This window comes from Salvelinus namaycush, chromosome 23 (genome assembly GCF_016432855.1).
Source record: "Salvelinus namaycush isolate Seneca chromosome 23, SaNama_1.0, whole genome shotgun sequence".
NCBI lineage: Eukaryota > Metazoa > Chordata > Actinopteri > Salmoniformes > Salmonidae > Salvelinus > Salvelinus namaycush.
In genome coordinates this window covers 1,311,051-1,335,243 of record NC_052329.1, presented here as the reverse complement: position 1 = coordinate 1,335,243, position 24,193 = coordinate 1,311,051, and the positions used below count along the sequence as shown (strand labels likewise).

General features: G+C 45.5%; 1 protein-coding gene across 1 annotated transcript in view; it reads left to right on the top strand.

Moving 5' to 3' along the window:
• The first annotated feature begins 8,142 nt into the window (after positions 1-8,142).
• The window catches only part of LOC120018903 (glutamate receptor ionotropic, kainate 1-like), an 86,534-nt gene continuing 70,483 nt past the window's right edge, over positions 8,143-24,193 (top strand). The window contains exons 1-3 of the mRNA XM_038962122.1: positions 8,143-8,437; positions 17,058-17,225; positions 22,394-22,488. Of these exons, the coding sequence (XP_038818050.1) occupies positions 8,143-8,437; positions 17,058-17,225; positions 22,394-22,488 (558 nt within the window). The remainder of the gene's footprint in view (positions 8,438-17,057; positions 17,226-22,393; positions 22,489-24,193) is intronic.

Below are 24,193 nucleotides of genomic sequence, written 5' to 3'. Positions count from 1 at the left end.
AGCTACCATGGGATCGACCATTCCCCAGGCTGATGCACTGTCCAGGCTTTTAATGGTAAATAACATTTGGGCAACTCACTTGGTCCAGATGCAGTGATTTGAGCCGAACACTGATGGAGAAATCCTAGCTGAGTTTATGTTCCGATATTAAAAGTTATAAATATAATACATTTTAAAACGTCCTCTGGTATTGACGTCAGCAGCAGGATAAAATGATTCTGTATTTTCTTTGAGCCTATAGGACCGTGTTAAGATACACTACATAGCCAAAGGTATGTGGACACCTGCTGTCAAACATCTCATCCCAAAATCATGGGCATTGATATGGAGTTGGTCCCCCCCACACCTTTGCTGCTATAACAGCCTCCAGTTGTTTGGGAAGGCTTTGCACTAGATGTTGGAACATTGGTGCGGGGACTTGGTTCCATTCAGCCACAAGAGTATTAGTGAGGTCGGGCACTGATGTTGGGCGATTAGGCCTGGCTCGCAGTCGGCGTTCCAATTCATACCAAAAGGTGTTTAATGGGGTTGAGTTCAGGGCTCTGTGCAGGCCAGTCAAGTTCTTCCACACCGATCTCGACAAACCGTTTCTGTATGGACCTCGCTTTGTGCACGGGGGGCATTGCCGTTCCGAAACAGGAAAGGGCCTTCCCCAAACTGTTGTCACAAAGTTTGAAAGCACAAGATTGTGTAGAATATCATTGTATGCGGTAGCATTTAGGATTTCCCTTCACTGGAACTAAGGGGCCTAGCCCGAACCATGAAAAACAGCCCCAGACCATTATTCCTCTTCCACCAAACTTTACAGTTGGCACTATGCATTGGGGCAGGTAGCGTTCTCCTTGTATCCGTCAAACCCAGATTAGTCCGTCGCACTGCCAGATGATGAAGCGTGATTCATCACTCCAGAAAACACGTTTCCACTGCTCCAGAGTCCAATGGCGGCGAGCTTTGCACCACTCCAGCCGATGCTTGGCATTTCGTATGGTGATCTGGAAACCCATTTCAAGCTCCAGACGAACAGTTCTTGTGCTGACGTTGGCAGTTTGGAACTCAGTAGTGAGTGTTGCAACCGAGGACAGAGGAATTTTAACACGCTATACGCTTCAGCACTCGGCGGTCCCATTCTGTGAGCTTGTGTGCCCTAGACGTTTCCACTTCACAAAAACAGCACTTACAGTTGACCGAGGCAGCTAGCAGGGCACCTTTAGCATCCTATGACGGTGCCACGTTGAAAGTCACTGTGCTCTTCAGTACGGGACATTCTACTGCCAATGTTTGTCTATGGAGATTGCATGGCTGTCTGCTCGATGGTATACACCTGACAGCAATGGGTTTGGCTGAAATAGCCGAATCCACTAATTTGAAGGGGTGTCCACATGCTTTTGTATGTGTATCACTGTATTTGGTCAAGCTTAAAGGGAGATTAATTCTCTACCATAATCTATTTCTCTAAGTAATTCTATCATTTATTACATTTACATTTAAGTCATTTAGCAGACGCTCTTATCCAGAGCGACTTACAAATTGGAAAGTTCATACATATTCATCCTGGTCCCCCCGTGGGAATTGAACCCTGGTCCCCCCGTGGGAATTGAACCCACAACCCTGGCGTTGCAAGCGCCATGCTCTACCAACTGAGCCACACGGGACCACGTGTGAGTACAGTACAGTACTTTGAGTACAGTACATTTTAGTTGGCCCAGTAACATTTAAGATGTTGAAGCAGAATTTTGGCCAGACAAGTGTCTCTTTATATACTGGAACAATACTAGACGCGTTCTGGTTCCACGGCACAGAACAGCAGTATGAACCAACAGTGAGAGTGGAATCCATTTTTAATCAAGGTCTGGGCTCTAAATAAAGGAGGGAAAGTGAATCTCAACACAGAACTGTTTCTAGATGACACGTAGATCCAGATTACTGTGTTTCTAGATGACACGTGGATCCAGATTACTGTGTTTCTAGATGATATGTGGATCCAGATTACTGTGTTTCTAGATGACACGTGGATCCAGATTACTGTGTTTCTAGATGACACGTGGATCCAGATTACTGTGTTTCTAGATGACACGTGGATCCAGATTACTGTGTTTCTAGATGACACGTGGATCCAGATTACTGTGTTTCTGGATGATATGTGGAACCAGATTACTGTGTATCTAGATGACACGTGGATCCAGATTACTGTGTTTCTAGATGACACGTGGATCCAGACTACTGTGTTTCTGGATGACACGTGGATCCAGATTACTGTGTATCTGGATGACACGTGGATCCAGATTACTGTGTATCTAGATGACACGTGGATCGATGCTCGACTCATAGGCCATAAGCAGCCAGAGAAAAGGAGGAGGTGTCTAGGAGTTTCGCATTGCACTTTTTTTGGCCGGGATTCAATCTCAAACCGCGCTATATCGTGCTTGACATTTAAAGATGGAATCTGCATTAGGAGAACAGCGCCGCTCTTCGCCCTCCACCGCCTTTGTTATTGCTGTTGTTTTGTTGCTGAAAACGGAGGAGAGGAGCATTCAGCAGCGTGAATAAAATAGCATGTTGTCCTGTCCTACTATTGCAGAAAAGAACAGTGTTGGTTGTTTGTAGTAACTTCTTTATTGTTTTAATATCCCAAACGGACGTGTCAGTTTCACCAATTAAGGATTCCGTCTGTGAAGGTAATTTCCAATTGAGCCGACAACTGCTGCGTTTACCTGTAATCCGTGAATAACATTGCCTTTAAAAGCCGCTTTGTTGACTAGAGAATAACATTGCCTTTAAACGCCGCTTTATTGACTAGAGAATAACATTGCCTTTAAAAGCCGCTTTGTTGACTAGAGAATAACATTGCCTTTAAAAGCCGCTTTATTGACTAGAGAATAACATTGCCTTTAAAAGCCGCTTTGTTGACTAGAGAATAACATTGCCTTTAAAAGCCACTTTGTTGACTAGAGAATAACATTGCCTTTAAAAGCCGCTTTGTTGACTAGAGAATAACATTGCCTTTAAAAGCCGCTTTGTTGACTAGAGAATAACATTGCCTTTAAAAGCCGCTTTGTTGACTAGAGAATAACATTGCCTTTAAAAGCCGCTTTATTGACTAGAGAATAACATTGCCTTTAAAAGCCGCTTTGTTGACTAGAGAATAACATTGCCTTTAAAAGCCGCTTTGTTGACTAGAGAATAACATTGCCTTTAAAAGCCGCTTTGTTGACTAGAGAATAACATTGCCTTTAAAAGCCGCTTTGTTGACTAGAGAATAACATTGCCTTTAAAAGCCGCTTTGTTGACTAGAGCGCTTGGATTGAATCAAATCTAAATCAAATCAAATTTTATTGGTCGCATACACGTGTTTAGCAAATGTTATTGCGGGTGTAGTGAAATGCTTGTGTTTCTAGCTCCGACGGTGCAGTAATATCTAACAGTTTCACAACATATACCCAATACACACAAATCTAAGTAAGGAATGGAAGTAAGGAATAGAAGGAATGGGATGGAATGGAATTAAGAATATATAAATATATGGACGAGCAATGTCAGAGCGACATAGACTAAGATACAGTAGAATAGAACAGAATACAGTATATACACATATGAGATGAGTAATGCAAAATATTATTAAAGTGACTAGTATTCCATTTATTAAAATGGCCAGTGTTTTCAAGTCTATGTATATAGGGCAGCAGCCTCTAATGTGCTAGTGATGGCTGTTTAACAGTCTGATGGCCTTGAGATAGAAGCTGTTTTTCAATCTCTCGGTCTCAGCTTTGATGCACCTGTACTGACCTCGCCTTCTGGATGATAGCGGGGTGAACAGGCAGTGGCTCAGGTGGTTATTGTCCTTGATGATCTTTTTGGCCTTCCTGTGACATCGGGTGCTATTGGTGTCCTGGAGGGCAAGTAGTTAGCCCCCGGTGATGTGTTGGGCAGACCGCACCACCCTCTGTAGAGCCCTGTGGTTGCGGGCAGTGCAGTTGCCGTACCAGGCGCTTATACAGCCCGACAGGATGCTCTCAATTGTGCATCTGTAAAATTTTGTGAGGGTTTTAGGTGCCAAGCCAATTTCTTCAGCCTCCTGAGGTTGAAGAGGCGCTGTTGCGCCTTCTTCACCACACTGTCTGTGTGGGTGGACCATTTCAGTTTGTCAGTGATGTGTACGTCGAGGAACTTGAAGCTTTCCACCTTCTCCACTTCGGTACCGTTGATGTGGATAGAGGGGTGCTCCCTCTGCTGTTTCCTGAAGTCCACGATCATCTCCTTTGTTTTGTCAACATTGAGTGAGAGGTTATTTTCCTGGTACTACACTCCCAGAGCCCTCACCTCCTCCCTGTATGCTGTCTCGTCATTGTTGGTAATCAAGCCTACTACTGTTGGGTCGTCTGAAAACTTAATGATTGAGTTGGAGGAGTGCTTGGCCACAGAGTCATGGGTGAACAGGGAGTACAAGAGTGGGCTGAGCACGCACCCATGTGGAGCCCCAGTGTTGAGGATCAGCGAAGTGGAGGTGATGTTTCCTACCTTCACCACCTGGGGGCGGCCTGTCAGGAAGTCCAGGACCCAGTTGCACAGTGTGGGGTTCAGACCCAGGGCCTCAAGCTTAATGATGAGCTTGGAAGGCACTATGGAGTTGAATGCTGAACAGCATTCTTACGTAGGTATTCCTCTTGTCCAAATGGGATAGGGCAGTGTGTAGTGCGATAGTGATTGCATCGTCTGTGGATCTATTGGGGTGGTAAACAAATTGGAGTGGGTCTAGGGTGACATGTAGGGTGGAGGTGATATGATCCTTGACTAGCCTCTCAAAGCACTTCATGATGACAGACGTGAGTGCTGCGGGGCGATAGTCATTTAGTTCAGTTACCTTTGCTTTCTTGGGAACAGGAACAATGGTGGCCATCTTGAAGCATGTGGGGACAGCAGACTAGGATAGGGAGAGATTGAATATGTCTGTAAACACACCAGCCAATTGGTGTGCTCATGCTCTGAGGATGCGGCTATGGATGCCGTCTGGTCCGGCAGCCTTGCGAGGGTTAACACGTTTAAATGTCTTACTCACTTCGGCCACGGAGAAGGAGAGCCCACAGTCCTTGGTAGCGGGCCGCGTCGGTGGCACTGTGTTACCCCAACAATTGTTGGAAAAATGACTTGTGCCATGCACAAAGTAGATGTCCTAACTGACTTGCTATAGTTTGTTAACAAGAAATTTGTGGAGTGGTTGAAAAAATAGTTTTAATGACTCCAACCTAAGTGTATGTAAACATCCTATTGCGGAGGGAATAACTACACTGTTTGGGAATCCTGACTATGCACTTTGAGCCGACATCCATAGTGCTTTAGCATGAACGCAATCTCTGCAGAAGTCTGGGGAATTGCTTTTTAAATGTTCTGCTAGGCCTTCAACACAGCCCTAACAGAATGTTCCAGTCCACAGCATTGTACTGCACTGGTAGTGACTCATTGGCATCATCTGTTTCACAAAATAGCTTTAACAGAGCAGAAGGTTATATTACAGTAGGCCTATTAACAGAGCAGAAGGTTACATTACAGTAGGCCTATTAACAGAGCAGAAAGCTACATTACAGTAGGCCTATTAACAGAGCAGAAGGTTACATTACAGTAAGCCTATTAACAGAGCAGAAGGTTGCATTACAGTAGGCCTATTAACAGAGCAGAAAGGTACATTACAGTAGGCCTATTAACAGAAAAGAAAGGTACTTTACAGTAGGCCTATTAACAGAGCAGAAGGTTACATTACAGTAGGCCTATTAACAGAGCAGAATGGTACTTTACAGTAGTCTTATTAACAGAGCAGAAGGTTACATTACAGTAGGCTTATTAACAGAGCAGAATGTTACATTATAGTAGGCCTATTAACAGAGCAGAAGGTTACATTACAGTAGGCCTATTAACAGAGCAGAAGGTTACATTACAGTAGGCCTATTAACAGAGCAGAATGTTACATTACAGTAGGCCTATTAACAGAGCAGAAGGTTACATTACAGTAGGCCTATTAACAGAGCAGAATGTTACATTACAGTAGGCCTACTAACAGAGCAGAAGGTTACATTACAGTAGGCCTATTAACAGAGCAGAAGGTTACATTACAGTAGGCCTATTAACAGAGCAGAATGTTACATTACAGTAGGCCTATTAACAGAGCAGAAGGTTACATTACAGTAGGCCTATTAACAGAGCAGAATGTTACATTACAGTAGGCCTATTAACAGAGCAGAAGGTTATATTACAGTAGGCCTATTAACAGAGCAGAAGGTTACATTACAGTAGGCCTATTAACAGAGCAGAATGTTACATTACAGTAGGCCTATTAACAGAGCAGAAGGTTACATTACAGTAGGCCTATTAACAGAGCAGAATGTTACATTACAGTAGGCCTATTAACAGAGCAGAAGGTTACATTACAGTAGGCCTATTAACAGAGCAGAAGGTTACATTACAGTAGGCCTATTAACAGAGCAGAAGGTTACATTACAGTAGGCTTATAGCACTAGGATTCTAGTTGTTTCAGTGTTTTGCTGAGGTGGACAAGCAGGGATTTCTAGTGTTGCGTGAATCCATGAGGTGGCATGTTGGGAATCAGGAGATTCATTTCACAGTCTGTGTGTGTGTGTGTGTGTGTGTGTGTGTGTGTGTGTGTGTGTGTGTGTGTGTGTGTGTGTGTGTGTGTGTGTGTGTGTGTGTGTGTGTGTGTGTGTGTGTGTGTGTGTGTGTGTGTGTGTGTGAATAGATCTAGAAGAATCCTCCTCAGGTAGGATTATAAGGAAAACATGGTATTTATCATCAGGGAATCTGTTCTGTTAGAAGGAGAGGGGGGAGAAGGATGTTAGGAGAGGAAGAGGAGGGGGGAGATTAAGAGAGGAGGAGGGGGAAGAGGTTAAGAGAGGAGGAGGAGTTTAAGAGATGAGGAGATTAAGAGAGTTAGGAGAGGGGGTGTTAAGAGAGGAGGAGGAGAGGAGAAGCTGAGTGAGGCTGAGAGAAGCTGAGAGAAGCTGAGAGAGGCTGAGTGAAGCTGAGAGAAGCTGAGTGAGGCTGAGAGAAGCTTAGTGAGGCTGAGAGAAGCTGAGTGAGACTGAGAGAAGCTGAGAGAAGCTGAGTGAGGCTGAGTGAGGCTGAGTGAAGCTGAGTGAGGCTGAGTGAAGCTGAGTGAGGCTGAGTGAAGCTGAGTGAGGCTGAGAGAAGCTGAGAGGCTGAGTAAAGCTGAGTGAGGCTGAGAGATGCTGAGTGAAGCTGAGTGAAGCTGAGTGAAGCTGAGAGAAGCTAAGAGAAGCTGAGTGAGGCTGAGTGAGGCTGAGTGAGGCTGAGTGAGGCTGAGTGAGGCTGAGTGAAGCTGAGTGAAGCTGAGTGCGGCTGAGTGAGGCTGAGTGAGGCTGAGTGAGGCTGAGAGAAGCTGAGAGAAGCTGAGAGAAGCTGAGAGAAGCTGAGAGAAGCTGAGTGAAGCTGAGTGAAGCTGAGTGAGGCTGAGTGAAGCTGAGTGAGGCTGAGAGAAGCTGAGAGAAGCCGAGAGAAGCTGAGAGAAGCTGAGAGAAGCTGAGTGAAGCTGAGAGAAGCTGAGTGAAGCTTCGCTCCCGAAGAAAAAGCCCTGGCTGTTCCCCTTCAAAAATCAATCATAATTTACCAAGCAAATCCGCAAAGATAGTTTTTCATCGAAAGTCCAATGACCCGATGGTTGCTGTGATTTCCAGGTGGATTGTAGCGATGGACATGTAATCTGCAAATACATGTAGAGGTGTGGAGCTGAAATGATGAAATCAGTCTGATGTGAGGATCTAATTATTGAAAGCACTGAGTGTGTCTGAAAATGAACCCTATTCCCTATGTAGTGCACTACTTCTGACTAGAGCCCTATTCCCTATGTAGTGCACTGGTCAAAGTAGTACACTAAAAAGGGAATATGGTGCCATTTGGGATGAAACAATTGATTTACAGTAACATGGGAGATGACAGTAACATGGGAGGCGACAGTAACATGGGAGATGACAGTAACATGGGAGGTGACAGTAACATGGGAGGTGACAGTAACAAGGGAGGTGACAGTAACATGGGAGATGTGGGTAGCATTGGAGGCAACAGTAACATGGGAGGCGACAGTAACATGGGAGATGACAGTAACATGGGAGGCACAGTAACATGGGAGATGACAGTAACATGGGAGGTGACAGTAACATGGGAGGTGACAGTAACATGGGAGGTGACAGTAACATGGGAGATGTGGGTAGCATTGGAGGCAACAGTAACATGGGAGGCGACAGTAACATGGGAGGTGCGAGTAACATGGGAGGTAGGAGTAACATGGGATGTGACAGTAACATGGGAGTTGACAGTAACATGGGAGGTGACAGTAACATGGGATGTGACAGTAACATGGGAGGCAACAGTAACATGGGAGGCGACAGTAACATGGGAGGCGACAGTAACATGGGAGGTAACAGTAACATGGGAGATGACTTGTATTTTGGTATTTGTTATTTTATTAGGATCCCCATTAGGATCCCCATAGCTGTTACAAGAGCAACAGCTACTCTTCCGGGGGTCCACACAAAACAGAATGACATAATACAGAATGACATAATACAGAATGACATAATACAGAATGACATAATACAGAATGACATAATACAGAATGACATAATACAGAATGACATAATACAGAATGACATAATACAGAATGACATAATACAGAATGACATAATACAGAATGACATAATACAGAGTGACATAATACAGAATGACATAATACAGAGTGACATAATACAGAATGACATAATACAGAATGACATAATACAGAATGACATAATACAGAACATCAATAGACAAGAACCGCTCAAGGACAGAACTACTGTCATACAATTTCTTTAAAAGGCACACGTAGCCTAGATATCAATGCATACACACAATCTATCCAGGTCAAATAGGGGAGAGGCGTTGTGCCACCAGGTGTTGCTTTATCTGTTTTGATACCAGATTTGCTGTTTATTTGAGCAATATGAGATGGGAGGAAGTTCCATGCAATAAGGGCTCTATATAATACTGTACGTTTTCTTGAATTTGTTCTGGATTTGGGGACTGTGAAAGGACCCCTGGTGGCATGTCTGGTGGGATAAGTGTGTCAGAGCTGTGTGTAAATTGACTATGCAAATAATTTGGGATTCTCAACACATTCATGTTTCATATAAAAAGAAGCATGGGAGGTTGGAGTAACATGGGAGGTAGGAGTAGCATGGGAGGTGACAGTAACATGGGAGGTTGGAGTAACATGGGAGGTTGGAGTAACATGGGAGGTGACAGTAACATGGGAGGTGACAGTAACATGGGAGGTTGGAGTAACATGGGAGGTGACAGTAACATGGGAGGTGACAGTAACATGGGAGGTTGGAGTAACATGGGAGGTGACAGTAACATGGGAGGTGACAGTAACATGGGAGGTTGGAGTAACATGGGAGGTGACAGTAACATGGGAGGTGACAGTAACATGGGAGGTTGGAGTAACATGGGAGGTTGGAGTAACATGGGAGAAGACAGTAGCATGGGAGGTTGGAGTAACATGGGAGGTTGGAGTAACATGGGAGAAGACAGTAGCATGGGAGGTTGGAGTAACATGGGAGGTTGGAGTAACATGGGAGAAGACAGTAGCATGGGAGGTTGGAGTAACATGGGAGGTTGGAGTAACATGGGAGGTAGGAGTAACATGGGAGGTGATAGTAACATGGGAGGTGACAGTAACATGGGATGTTGGAGTAACATGGGAGGTGACAGTAACATGGGAGATGGGAGTAACATGGGAGGTTGGAGTAACATGGGAGAAGACAGTAGCATGGGAGGTTGGAGTAACATGGGAGAAGACAGTAGCATGGGAGGTTGGAGTAACATGGGATGTTGGAGTAACATGGGAGAAGACAGTAGCATGGGAGGTTGGAGTAACATGGGAGAAGACAGTAGCATGGGAGGTTGGAGTAACATGGGAGGTTGGAGTAACATGGGAGGTAGGAGTAACATGGGAGAAGACAGTAGCATGGGAGGTGAAAGTAGCATGGGAGGTAGGAGTAACATGGGAGGTGGGAGTAACATGGGAGAAGACAGTAGCATGGGAGGTGAAAGTAGCATGGGAGGTAGGAGTAACATGGGAGGTGACAGTAGCATGGGATAATGACAGTAGCATGGGAGGTATATCCTACAGCTTTATTTCTGTCTCTATCGGTAATGCTAAGACTGTGGATCCGGATGTTTGAGATCGTTTGTGTGTAACAGTATGACTTTCGTCTGTCCCCTCGCCCCTACCCGGGCTCCTCTGCACACATCAACAACTGACACCCACGAAGCATCGTTACCCATCGCGCCACAAATGCTGCGGCCCTTGCAGAGCAAGGGGAACCACTACTTCAAGGCCTCAGAGCGAGTGACGTAACCGATTGAAACGCTATTAGCGCGCACCACCGCTAACTAGCTAGCCATTTCACATCGGTTACACTCACCTCCCTTTTGACCTCCTCCTTTTCCGAAGAGTACTAACCAGTGATCCGGGTCAACAGCATCAATGTAACAGTTTAACTTTAGTCTGCCCCCTCGCCCCTACCCGGGCTCCTCTGCACACATCAACAACAGTCACCCACGAAGCATCGTTACCCATCGCGCCACAAAAGCAGCACGATGGGGAACAACTACTTCAAGGCCTCAGAGCGAGTGACGTCATCGATTGAAACGCTATTAGCGCGCACCACCGCTAACTAGCTAGCCATTTCACATCGGTTACACGTGTAAGAGGAGATCGGCAGATCTCCAGAACGTTCACAGGCATTCTCAACAGAGATTAAGACACTGAGAATGCATCCCCAAGTGGCGCCCAAATACCTACATAGATCCTGGTCTAAAGTAGTGCATTATAAAGGGAATAGTGTGCCCTAAGACACAGAGTCTCTCTCTAGTCTGGTCATGTTATATAGGTGGTGATGGCATTTCATCTACCTGGATTTAACCCTGATGTTTTCTACAGCATTCTGCTCTTTGAACCCTGGGTGTAACACACTGTTCTGCGTGTCAAATGGCACCCTATTCCCTACATAAGGTTGGGCACTGCTTTTGACCAGAGCCCTATGTCCTGATTGAAAGTAGTGCACTATAAAGGGAATAGGGAAGGTCGAGAGCCGTGCGTCCTCCGAAACACAACCCAGCCAAGCCGCACTGCTTCTTGACAACAATGCCCACTTAACCCAGCCGCACCAATGTGTCGGAGGAAACACCGTACACCTGGCTACCGTGTCAGCGTGCACTGCACCCAGCTCGCCACAGGAGTCGCTAGAGCACGATTGGACAAGGACATCCCTGCCGGCCAAACCCTCCCCTAACCCGGATGACACTGGGCCAATTGTGCGCCGCCCCATGGGTCTCCCGGTCACGGCCGGCTGCGACAGAGCCTGGACTCGAACCAAGATCTCTAGTGGCACAGCTAGCACTGTCTTAGACCACTGTGCCACTCAGGGGGCCTAAATGACTCTTGTTGAACGGCTCTGGCTCTGGCTGGCTGTGGCTGTGGCTAGCTGTGGCTGGCTGTGGCTTGGCTGTGGCTGTGGCTGGTTGTGGCTTTGGCTGGCTGTGGCTAGCTGTGGCTGGCTGTGGCTTGGCTGTGGCTGTGGCTGTGGCTGGCTGTGGCCTGGCTGTGGCTGGTTGTGGCTGTGGCTGGCTGTGGCTGTGGCTTGGCTGTGGCTGGTTGTGGCTGTGGCTGGCTGTGGCTGTGGCTGGCTGTGGCTTGGCTGTGGCTGGTTGTGGCTGTGGCTGGCTGTGGCTGTGGCTGGTTGTGGCTGTAGCTGGATGTGGCTGTGGCTGGCTGTGGCTGGTTGTGGCTGGCTGTGGCTGGTTGTGGCTGGTTGTGGCTGGCTGTGGCTTGGCTGTGGCTGGTTGTGGCTGTGGCTGTGGCTGGCTGTGGCTTGGCTGTGGCTGGTTGTGGCTGTGGCTGGTTGTGGCTGGCTGTGACTGGCTGTGGCTGTGGCTGGTTGTGGCTGTGCCTGGCTGTTGCTGTGGCTGGCTGTGGCTGGCTCTGGCTGTGGCTGTTGCTGTGGCTGGCTGTGGCTGTGGCTGTGGCTGTGGCATGCTACTGTCTAGTGCCTTATTTTTCTGCTGGAGCACCCACCACAAAACCTACATCAACCCCTACACCCTTTAACTCACCCCCCCCTTCGCTTCCCCCTTCCTGTCCCCATGCCTTCCACCCCTCTCCCTTCATCCTCTTCCTCCTCCCCCTGTCCCCCATCGCCTGCCCACCTCCACCCCCCTCCATTCCCACCAACCTGGCAGTATACAGACCAGAAATTATTGTGTTTAATTTAAATAAAATTTTGACAGGTTCTTGTCTTCTTCTTTTCACAACCATTTGTTATGGTTTTATTTCCACCTCTCCTCTCCTCTCCTCTCCTCTCCTCTCCTCTCCTCTCCTCTCCTCTCCTCTCCTCTCCTCTCCTCTCCTCTCCTCTCCTCTCCTCTCCTCTCCCCTCCCCTCTCCTCTCCTCTCCTCTCCTCTCCTCTCCTCTCCTCTCCTCTCCTCTCCTCTCCTCTCCTCTCCTCTCCCCTCCCCTCCCCTCTCCTCTCCTCTCCTCTCCCCTCTCCTCTCCTCTCCTCTCCTCTCCTCTCCTCTCCTCTCCTCTCCTCTCCTCTCCTCTCCTCTCCTCTCCTCTCCTCTCCTCTCCTCTCCTCTCCTCTCCTCCCCTCTCCTTTACAAATCTATCAATGGTACCAGCTGCAGCAGGACTCTTTGGCATGAGTTCTCTCATTTTATACACAGTCAGAAGGTCACATGACACCGTCTCCAAAGTGAGAGGGGAAAACTAAACACAGTTGCACATGTATCTACATTCAGTTGTACAATCAGTTTCTATAGTTACACCAAAGTCCCCAATACAGTGCTGTTATAGCTAATATTCAGCAATGATTGGCCGTTGATACGCTACATATACAAAAGTATTTGGACGCCCCTTCAAATGAGTGGATTCAGCTATTTCAGCTACACCCGTTTCTGACAGGTGTATAAAATCGAGCACACAGCCACGCAATCTCCATAGACAAACATTGGCAGTAGAAGGGCCTTACTGAAGAGCTCAGTGACTTTCGACGTGGCATCGTCACAGGATGCCACCTTTCCAACAAGCAGGTTCATCAAATTTCTGCCCTGCTAAAGCTGCCCCGGTCGACTGTAAGTGCTGTTATTGTGAAGAAGTGGAAACGTTAGGAGCAACAACGGCTCAGCCTCTTAGTGGTAGGCCACACAAGCTCACAGAACAGGACCGCCGAGTGCTGAAGAGCGAAGAGTCAGTCCTCAGTTCCAAACTGCCTCTGGAAGCAACGTCAGCACAATAACTGTTTGTCGGGAGCTTCATAAAATGGGTTTACATGGACGAGCAGTCGCACACAAGCCTAAGATTACCATGCGCAATGCCAAGCGTCGGCTGGAGTGGTGTAAAGCTCGCCTCCATTGGACTCTGGAGCGGTGTAAAACGCATTCTCTGGTGATGAATTACGTTTCACCATCTGGCAGTCCAACGGACGAGTCTGGGTTTGGCAGATGCCAGGAGAATGCTACCTGCCCCAATGCATAGTGCCAACTATAAAGTTTGGTGGAGGAGGAATAATGGTCTGGGGCTGTTTTTTATGGTTTGGGCCCCTTAGGTCCAGTGAAGGGAAATCTTAACGCTACATTATACAACGACATTCTACACGATTCTGTGCTTCCAACTTTGGCAACAGTTTGGGGAAGGCCCTTTCCTGTTTCAGCATGACAATGCCCCTGTGCACAAAGCGAGGTCCATACAGAAATGGTTTGTCGAGATCGGTGTGGAAGAACTTGACGGGCCTGAACAGAGCCCTGACCTTAAACCCATCGAACACCTTTGGGGTGAATTGGAACGCCGATTGCGAGCCAGGCCTAATCGCCCAACATCAGTGTTCCCGACCTCACTAATGCTCTTGTGGCTGTATGGAAGCAAGTACCCGCAGCAACGTTCCAACATCTAGTGGAAAGCCTTCCCAGAAGAGTGGAGGCTTTTATAGCAGCAAAGGGGGAACCAACTCCATATTAATGCCCATGATTTTGTAATGAGATTTTGTACAGAGAGAAAATGTGTCCCAAATGACACCCTATTTCCAATATAGTGCACTACTTTTGACCAAAGCTCTATGGGGACACGCTGCTAGCCAATACGTAATTCTGTTTAAAGGGACTATGGGCCCTGGTAGTGCACCATAAAGGCAATAGAGTGCCATTTGGAACAAATCCAAAGAGAGGAAACAGTTGTTGTGTTTGAACCCAGCCTCCCTCTCTGTCTGTGTTGGCATGCTAAGCACTGAGCAGACCCACTGATCCTTCAATATCTCTCTCTCTCTCTCTCTCTCTCTCTCTCTCTCTCTCTCTCTCTCTCTCTCTCTCTCTCTCTCTCTCTCTCTCTCTCTCTCTCTCTCTCTCTCTCTCTCTCTCTCTCTCTCTCTCTCTCTCTCTCTCTCTCTCTCTCTCTCTCTCTCTCTCTCTCTCTCTCTCTCTCTTGCTCTCTCTTGCTCTCTCTCTCTCTCTCTGGGAGAGGGTATTGGGTTAGAAGTGAAGGAGTATGACGGTTCAGGGTATGGGTTAGAAGTGAAGGAGTATGACGGTTCAGGGTATTGGGTTAGAGTAGATTATTAGTTAGTTAGAGAATTAAGGATGTTAATGGAGGAAGAGTTCTGAATGTCACAATAATTGTTTGTTTGTTGTTTGGCATCGTGATTGTTTACCTCCATCTGTGGTTCACTCCCTCTTATCGTACCATTAGTCCTCCATCTGTGGTTCACTTCCTCTTATCAAACCATTAGTCCTCCATCTGTGGTTCACTCCCTCTTATCAAACCATTAGTCCTCCATCTGCGGTTCACTCCCTCTTATCAAACCATTAGTCCTCCATCTGTGGTTCACTTCCTCTTATCGTACCATTAGTCCTCCGTCTGTGGTTCACTCCCTCTTATCAAACCATTAGTCCTCCATCTGTGGTTCACTCCCTCTTATCAAACCATTAGTCCTCCATCTGTGGTTCACTTCCTCTTATCAAACCATTAGTCCTCCATCTGTGGTTCACTCCCTCTTATCAAACCATTAGTCCTCCATCTGCGGTTCACTCCCTCTTATCAAACCATTAGTCCTCCATCTGTGGTTCACTTCCTCTTATCGTACCATTAGTCCTCCGTCTGTGGTTCACTCCCTCTTATCAAACCATTAGTCCTCCGTCTGTGGTTCACTCCCTCTTATCAAACCATTAGTCCTCCATCTGTGGTTCACTTCCTCTTATCAAACCATTAGTCCTCCATCTGTGGTTCACTTCCTCTTATTTTTACATTTTTACATTTTAGTCATTTAGCAGACGCTCTTATCCAGAGCGACTTACAGTAGAGTGCATACATTTTATTACATTTTACATATTACATATTACATTTTACATACTGAGACAAGGATATCCCTACCGGCCAAACCCTCCCTAACCCGGACGACGCTATGCCAATTGTGCGTCGCCCCACGGACCTTATCAAACCATTAGTCCTCCATCTGTGGTTCACTTCCTCTTATCAAACCATTAGTCCTCCATCTGTGGTTCACTTCCTCTTATCGTACCATTAGTCCTCCATCTGTGGTTCACTTCCTCTTATCAAACCATTAGTCCTCCATCTGTGGTTCACTCCCTCTTATCAAACCATTAGTCCTCCATCTGTGGTTCACTTCCTCTTATCGTACCATTAGTCCTCCATCTGTGGTTCACTTCCTCTTATCAAACCATTAGTCCTCCATCTGTGGTTCACTTCCTCTTATCAAACCATTAGTCCTCCATCTGTGGTTCACTCCCTCTTATCAAACCATTAGTCCTCCATCTGTGGTTCACTTCCTCTTATCAAACCATTAGTCCTCCATCTGTGGTTCACTTCCTCTTATCGTACCATTAGTCCTCCATCTGTGGTTCACTTCCTCTTATCGTACCATTAGTCCTCCATCTGTGGTTCACTTCCTCTTATCAAACCATTAGTCCTCCATCTATGGTTCACTTCCTCTTATCAAACCATTAGTCCTCCATCTGTGGTTCACTTCCTCTTATCAAACCATTAGTCCTCCATCTGTGGTTCACTTCCTCTTATCGTACCATTAGTCCTCCATCTGTGGTTCACTTCCTCTTATCAAACCATTAGTCCTCCATCTGTGGTTCACTCCCTCTTATCAAACCATTAGTCCTCCATCTGTGGTTCACTTCCTCTTATCGTACCATTAGTCCTCCATCTGTGGTTCACTTCCTCTTATCAAACCATTAGTCCTCCATCTGTGGTTCACTTCCTCTTATCAAACCATTAGTCCTCCATCTGTGGTTCACTTCCTCTTATCAAACCATTAGTCCTCCATCTGTGGTTCACTCCCTCTTATCAAACCATTAGTCCTCCATCTGTGGTTCACTCCCACTTATCAAACCAATAAGTCATAGCCAGCAGCATACCACCCTGTATCTCACTGCTGGCTTGCGTCTGAAGCTAAGCAAGGTTGGTCCTGGTCGGTCCCTGGATGGGAGACCAGATGCTGCTGGAAGTGGTGTTGGAGGGCCAGAAGGAGGCTTTTTTCTCCTCCGGTCTAAAAATGTTCCCCAATTTCCCTGTGTAGGTTGCTATCTTTTCAGATGGGACGTTAAACGGCTGTTCTCACTCTCTGTGGTCATTAAAGATCCCATGGCACTTATCGTAAGAGTAGGGGTTTTAACCCCGGTGTCCTGCCAAAATTCCCAATCTGGCCCTCCATACCATCACGGTTCTCCTAATCATCCCCAGCTTCCAATTGGCTCATTTATCTCCCCTGGAACTATTCCATAGGTCATTCAGTGGCACTGTGTGATGAAACGACTTGGGAGTATGTGACACGTTACACAACTTTAGGTTGGACGAAGGCATAAGGGAATGATAGTGACAGATAATGATACAAACGAATGTATACTACTCTTTCTTCTTCTGTAATACTGATACATTTTCCACCCCCCCCCCCCATCTCTCTCTTCTCTGCTGTTTCTCCAGGGGGTATCTTTGAGACCCTTGAGAATGAGCCCATTAGTGTGGAGGAGCTGGCCTTTAAATTCGCTGCGACAAACATCAACAGGAACCGGACCTTAATGCCCAACACCACCCTGACCTACGACATCCAGAGAATAAACCTCTTCGACAGCTTCGAAGCCTCCAGAAGAGGTAAGACTGGTTGTTATTTGTATTTTTATATTGTCAATTGTTTTATACCGAGTGGCACCATATTTCCCATGGGCCCTGGTCAAATCTTTGTCTGTATCCTCGTAGGGCCCTGGTCAAATCTCTGTCTGTATCCTCGTAGGGCCCTGGTCAAATCTCTGTCTGTATCCTCGTAGGGCCCTGGTCAAATCTTTGTCTGTATCCTCGTAGGGCCCTGGTCAAATCTTTGTCTGTATCCTCGTAGGGCCCTGGTCAAATCTCTGTCTGTATCCTCGTAGGGCCCTGGTCAAATCTCTGTCTGTATCCTCGTAGGGCCCTGGTCAAATCTCTGTCTGTATCCTCATAGGGCCCTGGTCAAATCTCTGTCTGTATCCTCGTAGGGCCCTGGTCAAATCTCTGTCTGTATCCTCGTAGGGCCCTGGTCAAATCTCTGTCTGTATCCTCGTAGGGCCCTGGTCAAATCTCTGTCTGTATCCTCGTAGGGCCCTGGTCAAATCTCTGTCTGTATCCTCGTAGGGCCCTGGTCAAATCTCTGTCTGTATCCTCGTAGGGCCCTGGTCAAATCTCTGTCTGTATCCTCGTAGGGCCCTGGTCAAATCTCTGTCTGTATCCTCGTAGGGCCCTGGTCAAATCTCTGTCTGTATCCTCGTAGGGCCCTGGTCAAATCTCTGTCTGTATCCTCGTAGGGCCCTGGTCAAATCTCTGTCTGTATCCTCGTAGGGCCCTGGTCAAATCTCTGTCTGTATCCTCGTAGGGCCCTGGTCAAATCTCTGTCTGTATCCTCGTAGGGCCCTGGTCAAATCTCTGTCTGTATCCTCGTTAGGGCCCTGGTCAAATCTCTGTCTGTATCCTCGTAGGGCCCTGGTCAAATCTCTGTCTGTATCCTCGTAGGGCCCTGGTCAAATCTCTGTCTGTATCCTCGTAGGGCCCTGGTCAAATCTCTGTCTGTATCCTCGTAGGGCCCTGGTCAAATCTCTGTCTGTATCCTCGTAGGGCCCTGGTCAAATCTCTGTCTGTATCCTCGTAGGGCCCTGGTCAAATCTCTGTCTGTATCCTCGTAGGGCCCTGGTCAAATCTCTGTCTGTATCCTCGTAGGGCCCTGGTCAAATCTCTGTCTGTATCCTCGTAGGGCCCTGGTCAAATCTCTGTCTGTATCCTCGTAGGGCCCTGGTCAAATCTCTGTCTGTATCCTCGTAGGGCCCTGGTCAAATCTCTGTCTGTATCCTCGTAGGGCCCTGGTCAAATCTCTGTCTGTATCCTCGTAGGGCCCTGGTCAAATCTCTGTCTGTATCCTCGTAGGGCCCTGGTCAAATCTCTGTCTGTATCCTCGTAGGGCCCTGGTCAAATCTCTGTCTGTATCCTCGTAGGGCCCTGGTCAAATCTCTGTCTGTATCCTCGTAGGGCCCTGGTCAAATCTCTGTCTGTATCCTCGTAGGGCCCTGGTCAAATCTCTGTCTGTATCCTCGTTAGGGCCCTGGTCAAATCTCTGTCTGTATCCTCGTAGGGCCCTGGTCAAATCTCTGTCTGTATCCTCGTAGGGCCCTGGTCAAATCTCTGTCTGTATCCTCGTAGGGCCCTGGTCAAATCTCTGTCTGTATCCTCGTAGGGCCCTGGTCAAAAGTAATGCAGTAACTTCAGAAAGTATTCACACCCTTGACTAATTCCACATTTTGTTGTGTTACAAAGTGGGATAAAAATGTATTTAATTGTCCTTTTTTTGTCAATGATATTCATAAAATACTCTGTAACGTGAAAGTGGAAGAAAGATTCTAACATTTGTAAAAAGTCAGGAAAAATAAAAAAGTTAAATACAGTTGAAGAAATAGAAATACAGGTACTGCAGATACAGTTGAAGTCGGAAGTTTACATACACTTAGGTTGGAGTCATTAAAACTCGTTTTTCAACCACTCCACAAATTTCTTGTTAACAAACTATAGTTTTGGCAAGTCGGTTAGGACATCTACTTTGTGCATGACACAAGTAATTTTCCCAACAATTGTTTACAGACAGATTATTTCACTTATAATTCACTGTATCACAATTCCAATGGGTCAGAAGTTTACATACACTAAGTTGACGGTGCCTTTAAACAGCTTGGAAAATTCCAGAAAATTATGTCATGGCTTTAGAAGCTTCCGATAGGCTAATTTAAATAATTTGAGTCAATTGGAGGTGTACCTGTGGATGTATTTCAAGGCCTACCTTCAAACGCAGTGCCTCTTTGCTTGACATCATGGGAAATCTAAAGAAATAAGCCTCAAAAAATTGTAGACCTCCACAATTCTGGTTCATCCTTGGGATCAATTTCCAAATGCCTGAAGGTACCACGTTCATTTGTACAAACAATAGTAAGCAAGTATAAACACAATGGGACCACGCAGCCGTCATACAGCTCAGGAAGGAGACGTGTTCTGTCTCCTAGAGATGAACGTACTTTGGTTCGAAAAGTGAAAATCAATCCCAGAACAACAGCAAAGGACCTTGTGAAGATGCTGGAGGAAACAGGTACAAAAGTATCTATATCCACAGTAAAACGAGTCCTATATAAACATAATATGAAAGGCCGCTCAGCAAGGAAGAAGCCACCGCTCCAAAACCGCCATAAAAAAGGCCAGACTACGGTTTGCAACTGCACATGGGGACAAAGATCGTACTTTTTGGAGAAATGTCCTCTGGTCTGATGAAACAAAAATAGAACTGTTTGGCCATAATGACCATCGTTATGTTTGGAGGGAAAAGGAGGAGGCTTGCAAGCCAAAGAACACTATCCCAACCGTGAAGCACGGGGGTGGCAGCATCATGTTGTGGGGGTGCTTTGCTGCAGGAGGGACTGGTGCACTTCACAAAATAGATGGCATCATGAGGGAGGAAAATTATGTGGATATATTGAAGCAACATCTCAAGACATCAGTCAGGAAGTTAAAGCTTGGTCGCAAATGGGTCTTCCAAATGGAAAATGACCCCAAGCATACTTCCAAAGTTGTGGCAAAATAGCTTAAGGACAACAAAGTCAAGGTATTGGAGTGGCCATCACAAAGCCCTGACCTCAATCCCATAGAAAATCTGTGGGCAGAACTGAAAAAGCGTGTGCAAGCAAGAAGGCCTACAAACCCGACTAAGTTACACCAGGTCGGTTAGGGGGAATGGGCCAAAATTCACCCAACTTATTGTGGGAAGCTTGTGGAAGGCTACCCAAAACGTTTGACCCAAGTTAAACAATTTAAAGGCAATGCTACAAAATACTAATTGAGTGTATGTAAACTTCTGACCCACTGGGAATGTGATGAAAGAAATAAAAGCTGAAATAAATCATTCTCTCTACTATTATTCTGACATTTCACAATCATAAAATAAAGTGGTGATCCTAACTGACCTAACACAGGGAATTTTTTACTAAGATTACATGTCAGGAATTGTGAAAAACTGAGTTTAAATGTATTTGGCTAAGGTGTATGTAAACTTCCGACTTCAACAGTATCTTGATTCGATAAGTATTCAGCCCCCTGACTCAATACATGTTAGAATCACCTTTGGCAGTCAATACAGCTGTGTGTCTTTCTGGGTTAGTCTCTAAAAGCTTTCCACACCTGGATTGTGCAATATTTGCACGTTATTCTTCAAGCTCTGTCAAATTGGTTGTTGATCAATCAATCAATCAATCCAATGATTTATAAAGCCCATCTTACATCAGCTGATATATCAAAGTGCTGTACAGAAACCCAGCCTAAAACCCCAAACTGCAAGCAATGCAGGTGTAGAAGCACGGCGGCTAGGAAAAACTCCCTAGAAAGGCCAAAACCTAGGACGAAACCTAGAGAGGAACCAGGCTATGAGGGGTGGCCAGTCCTCTTCTGGCTGTGCCGGGTGGAGATTATAACAGAACATGCCCAAGATGTTCAAATGTTCATAGATGACCAGCAGGGTCAAATAATAATAATCACAGTTGTCGAGGGTGCAGCAGGTCAGCACCTGATCATTGCTAGAACACCATTGTCAGGTCTTACCATCGATTTTCAAGTAGATTTAAATCAAAACTGTCACTTGGCCAGTCAGGAACATTCACTGTCTTCTTGGTAAACTACTCCAGTGTATATTTGGCCTTGTGTTTTAGGTTATTGTCCTACTGAAAGGGGAATTCATCTCCCAGTGTCTGGTGGAATGCAGACTGAACCAGGTTTTCCTCTAGGATTTTGCCTGTGCTTAGCTTCATTCTGTTGCTTTTTTATCCTGAAAAACTCACCAGTCCTTAATGATTACAAGCATTTCTATAACATGATGCAGCCACCACTATGCTTGAAAATATGGAGAGTGGTACTCAGTAGTGTGTTGTATTGGATTTGCCCCAAACATAACACATAAACAACTCCAGTGTATATTTGGACTTGTTTTCTTGGTTATTGTCCTGCTGAAAGGGGAATTTGTCTCCCAGTGCCTGTTGGAAAGCCTGCGCTTAGCTCTATCACAACCACTAAACTCTGCAACTGTTTTACAGTCACCATTGGCCTCATGGTGAAATCCCTGACCTGTTTCCTTCCTCTCCAGCAACTGAGTTAGGAAGGACGTCTGTATCTTTGTAGTGACTTGGTGTATTGATACACCATCCAAAGTGTAATTAATAACTTCACCATGCTCAGAGGAATATTCAATGTTTTGAAATGTATTTTTAATCTACCAATAGGTGCCCATCTTTGCGAGGCATTGGAAAACCTCCCTGGTCTTTGTGGTTGAATCTGTGTTTGAAATGCACTGCTCGACTGAGGAACCTTATAGATAATTGTATGTGTGGGATACAGAGATGAGGATGTCATTCAAAAAATCTGGTTTATTGCACACAGACTGAGGCCATGCAACTTATTATGTGACTTGTTAAGCTATTTTCTACTCCTGATCTTACATAGGGGTTGAATACTTATTAACAAGACATTTCAACTTTTTTTGTTGTTGCTTTTATTAATAAAATAAAAAAAATTAAAACATAATTCTACTTTGCCATCATTGGGCATGGTGTGTTTGACAGTGAATGAAAATCTAAATGTTATCTATTTCAAAATTTAGGCTGTAAAAATATAACATGTGGAAAAAGTCAAGGGGTGTGAATACTTTCTGAAGGTAATAAGGAGCCATTTGAGGTGCAGAAAATAACAGTCCCTCTCTACTGTCCCTCTCCCAGCCTGTGACCAGTTGGCTCTGGGTGTCGGGGCGGTGTTTGGTCCTTCTCACAGCTCCTCCGTCAGTGCTGTCCAGTCCATCTGCAATGCTCTGGAGGTGAGACACTATCACATACAGTGGTTCCTCCTTAAAAAGTTACGAGTTTCCACACAGCGGGACTTAGAGGTACCCAGCGTCACGGCGTCATTGCTCCAGACCACCACCAGGGGGAGTTAGAGCACTCATTATGCCTTTGGGTCCCAAGGTTTTTATATGACCAATCATATCGAGTGGGTCCAATGACGAATTTGACGCGAGCCACCCGTCCCTGGTGACTTTCTTCAGCAAAGATGGCTGACAAAACATTACAGTGGAAGCTAATTTAAGTAATTATAATGTCATAACGAGTCAAGCAAAAAATGTACAATTGAGAGGAATATGTTAGTTAATGTAGAGACAAACGATTGTGCATATTTTTTGGTCATAAACTTAATTTACGAAATTCGCAATTTAGCAAGTTTTTTTTTCAGTCTTATCCAATATCAGGTGTATCAAACTCCATTATTTGAATGATGCTGTGTCTGCATGTACAGTGGGGCAAAAAAGTATTTAGTCAGCCTCCAATTGTGCAAGATCTCCCACTTAAAAAGATGAGAGAGGCCTGTAATTTTCATCATAGGTACACTTCCCCACTGTATGTATTACAACTATACACTTCAACAGTGTTTACCACTCCTGCTCCTGGGACATCAATGATTACACATTGTAACTATGCAATAGACTAGAAACAGGATTTAAGTAAAGGCTGATTTGTATATACAGAATAAAAATTAGTGCATCCTGCCAACACGCCCACAAGCGAGCCACTCAGGTGGAGAATGACGCATGTAAGAGAGCAGGAACGAGATGGGAGTACCAATCCAGGCTATTTGTCAGGGATAATAATGTAATGAAACAAGCAGGGAGCAGGTTTGGAACCAACATTCTCAACATTCTAGAACAAAGTTCAGCATCCTATCGACTGGGCCCAAATGTATTAATTGGGGTTGGGGCCGATTGTGGCTAAAAACACTTTATCAATTGGAATCTTTAACGTGGAAAGGGGGAAAAGGTATTATTATTAGGTTTTCACAAGCGTAGTAGGGTGGGCTACTAGCTGAACAAGAACCTTTACTAAAGAATTGTATAATAGCCGAGCTAGGCATGAACCTCCTTTCCCAACTTGCAACAAATAATTAGTATCTATCTATCCACATCTACCTACACACGTATCTACCTACACACGGTTAATGTTATGAAAACAAAAACTGTATATTATAAACAGTTGAAGTCAGAAGTTTACATACACCTTAGCCAAATACATTTAAACTCAGTTTTTCACAATTCCTGACATTTAATCCTAGTAAAAATTCCTTGTCTTAGGTCAGATAGGATCACCACTTTATTTTAAGAGTGTGAAATGTCAGAATAATAGTAGTGAGAATGATTTATTTCAGCTTTTATTTCTTTCATCACGTTCCCAGTGGGTCAGAAGTTTACATACACTCAATTAGTATTTGGTAGCATTGCCTTTAAATTGTTAAACTTGGGTCAAACGTTTCGGGTAGCCTTCCACAAGCTTCCCACAATAAGAGTGGTTACAAAATTGATTGGACAACACCTAGTAAGCAATACTATACATATTAAAAAGTGAAATACTGTAGCTATGTTATCATAAAAATACAACTCCAAGCTAGAAGTATCAGAACACTTAGAAAGGTAGTTCTATGATTCGGGCAGCAGGCGCAGGAATGCGTAATATATATTTTTATTTCTCCAAAAT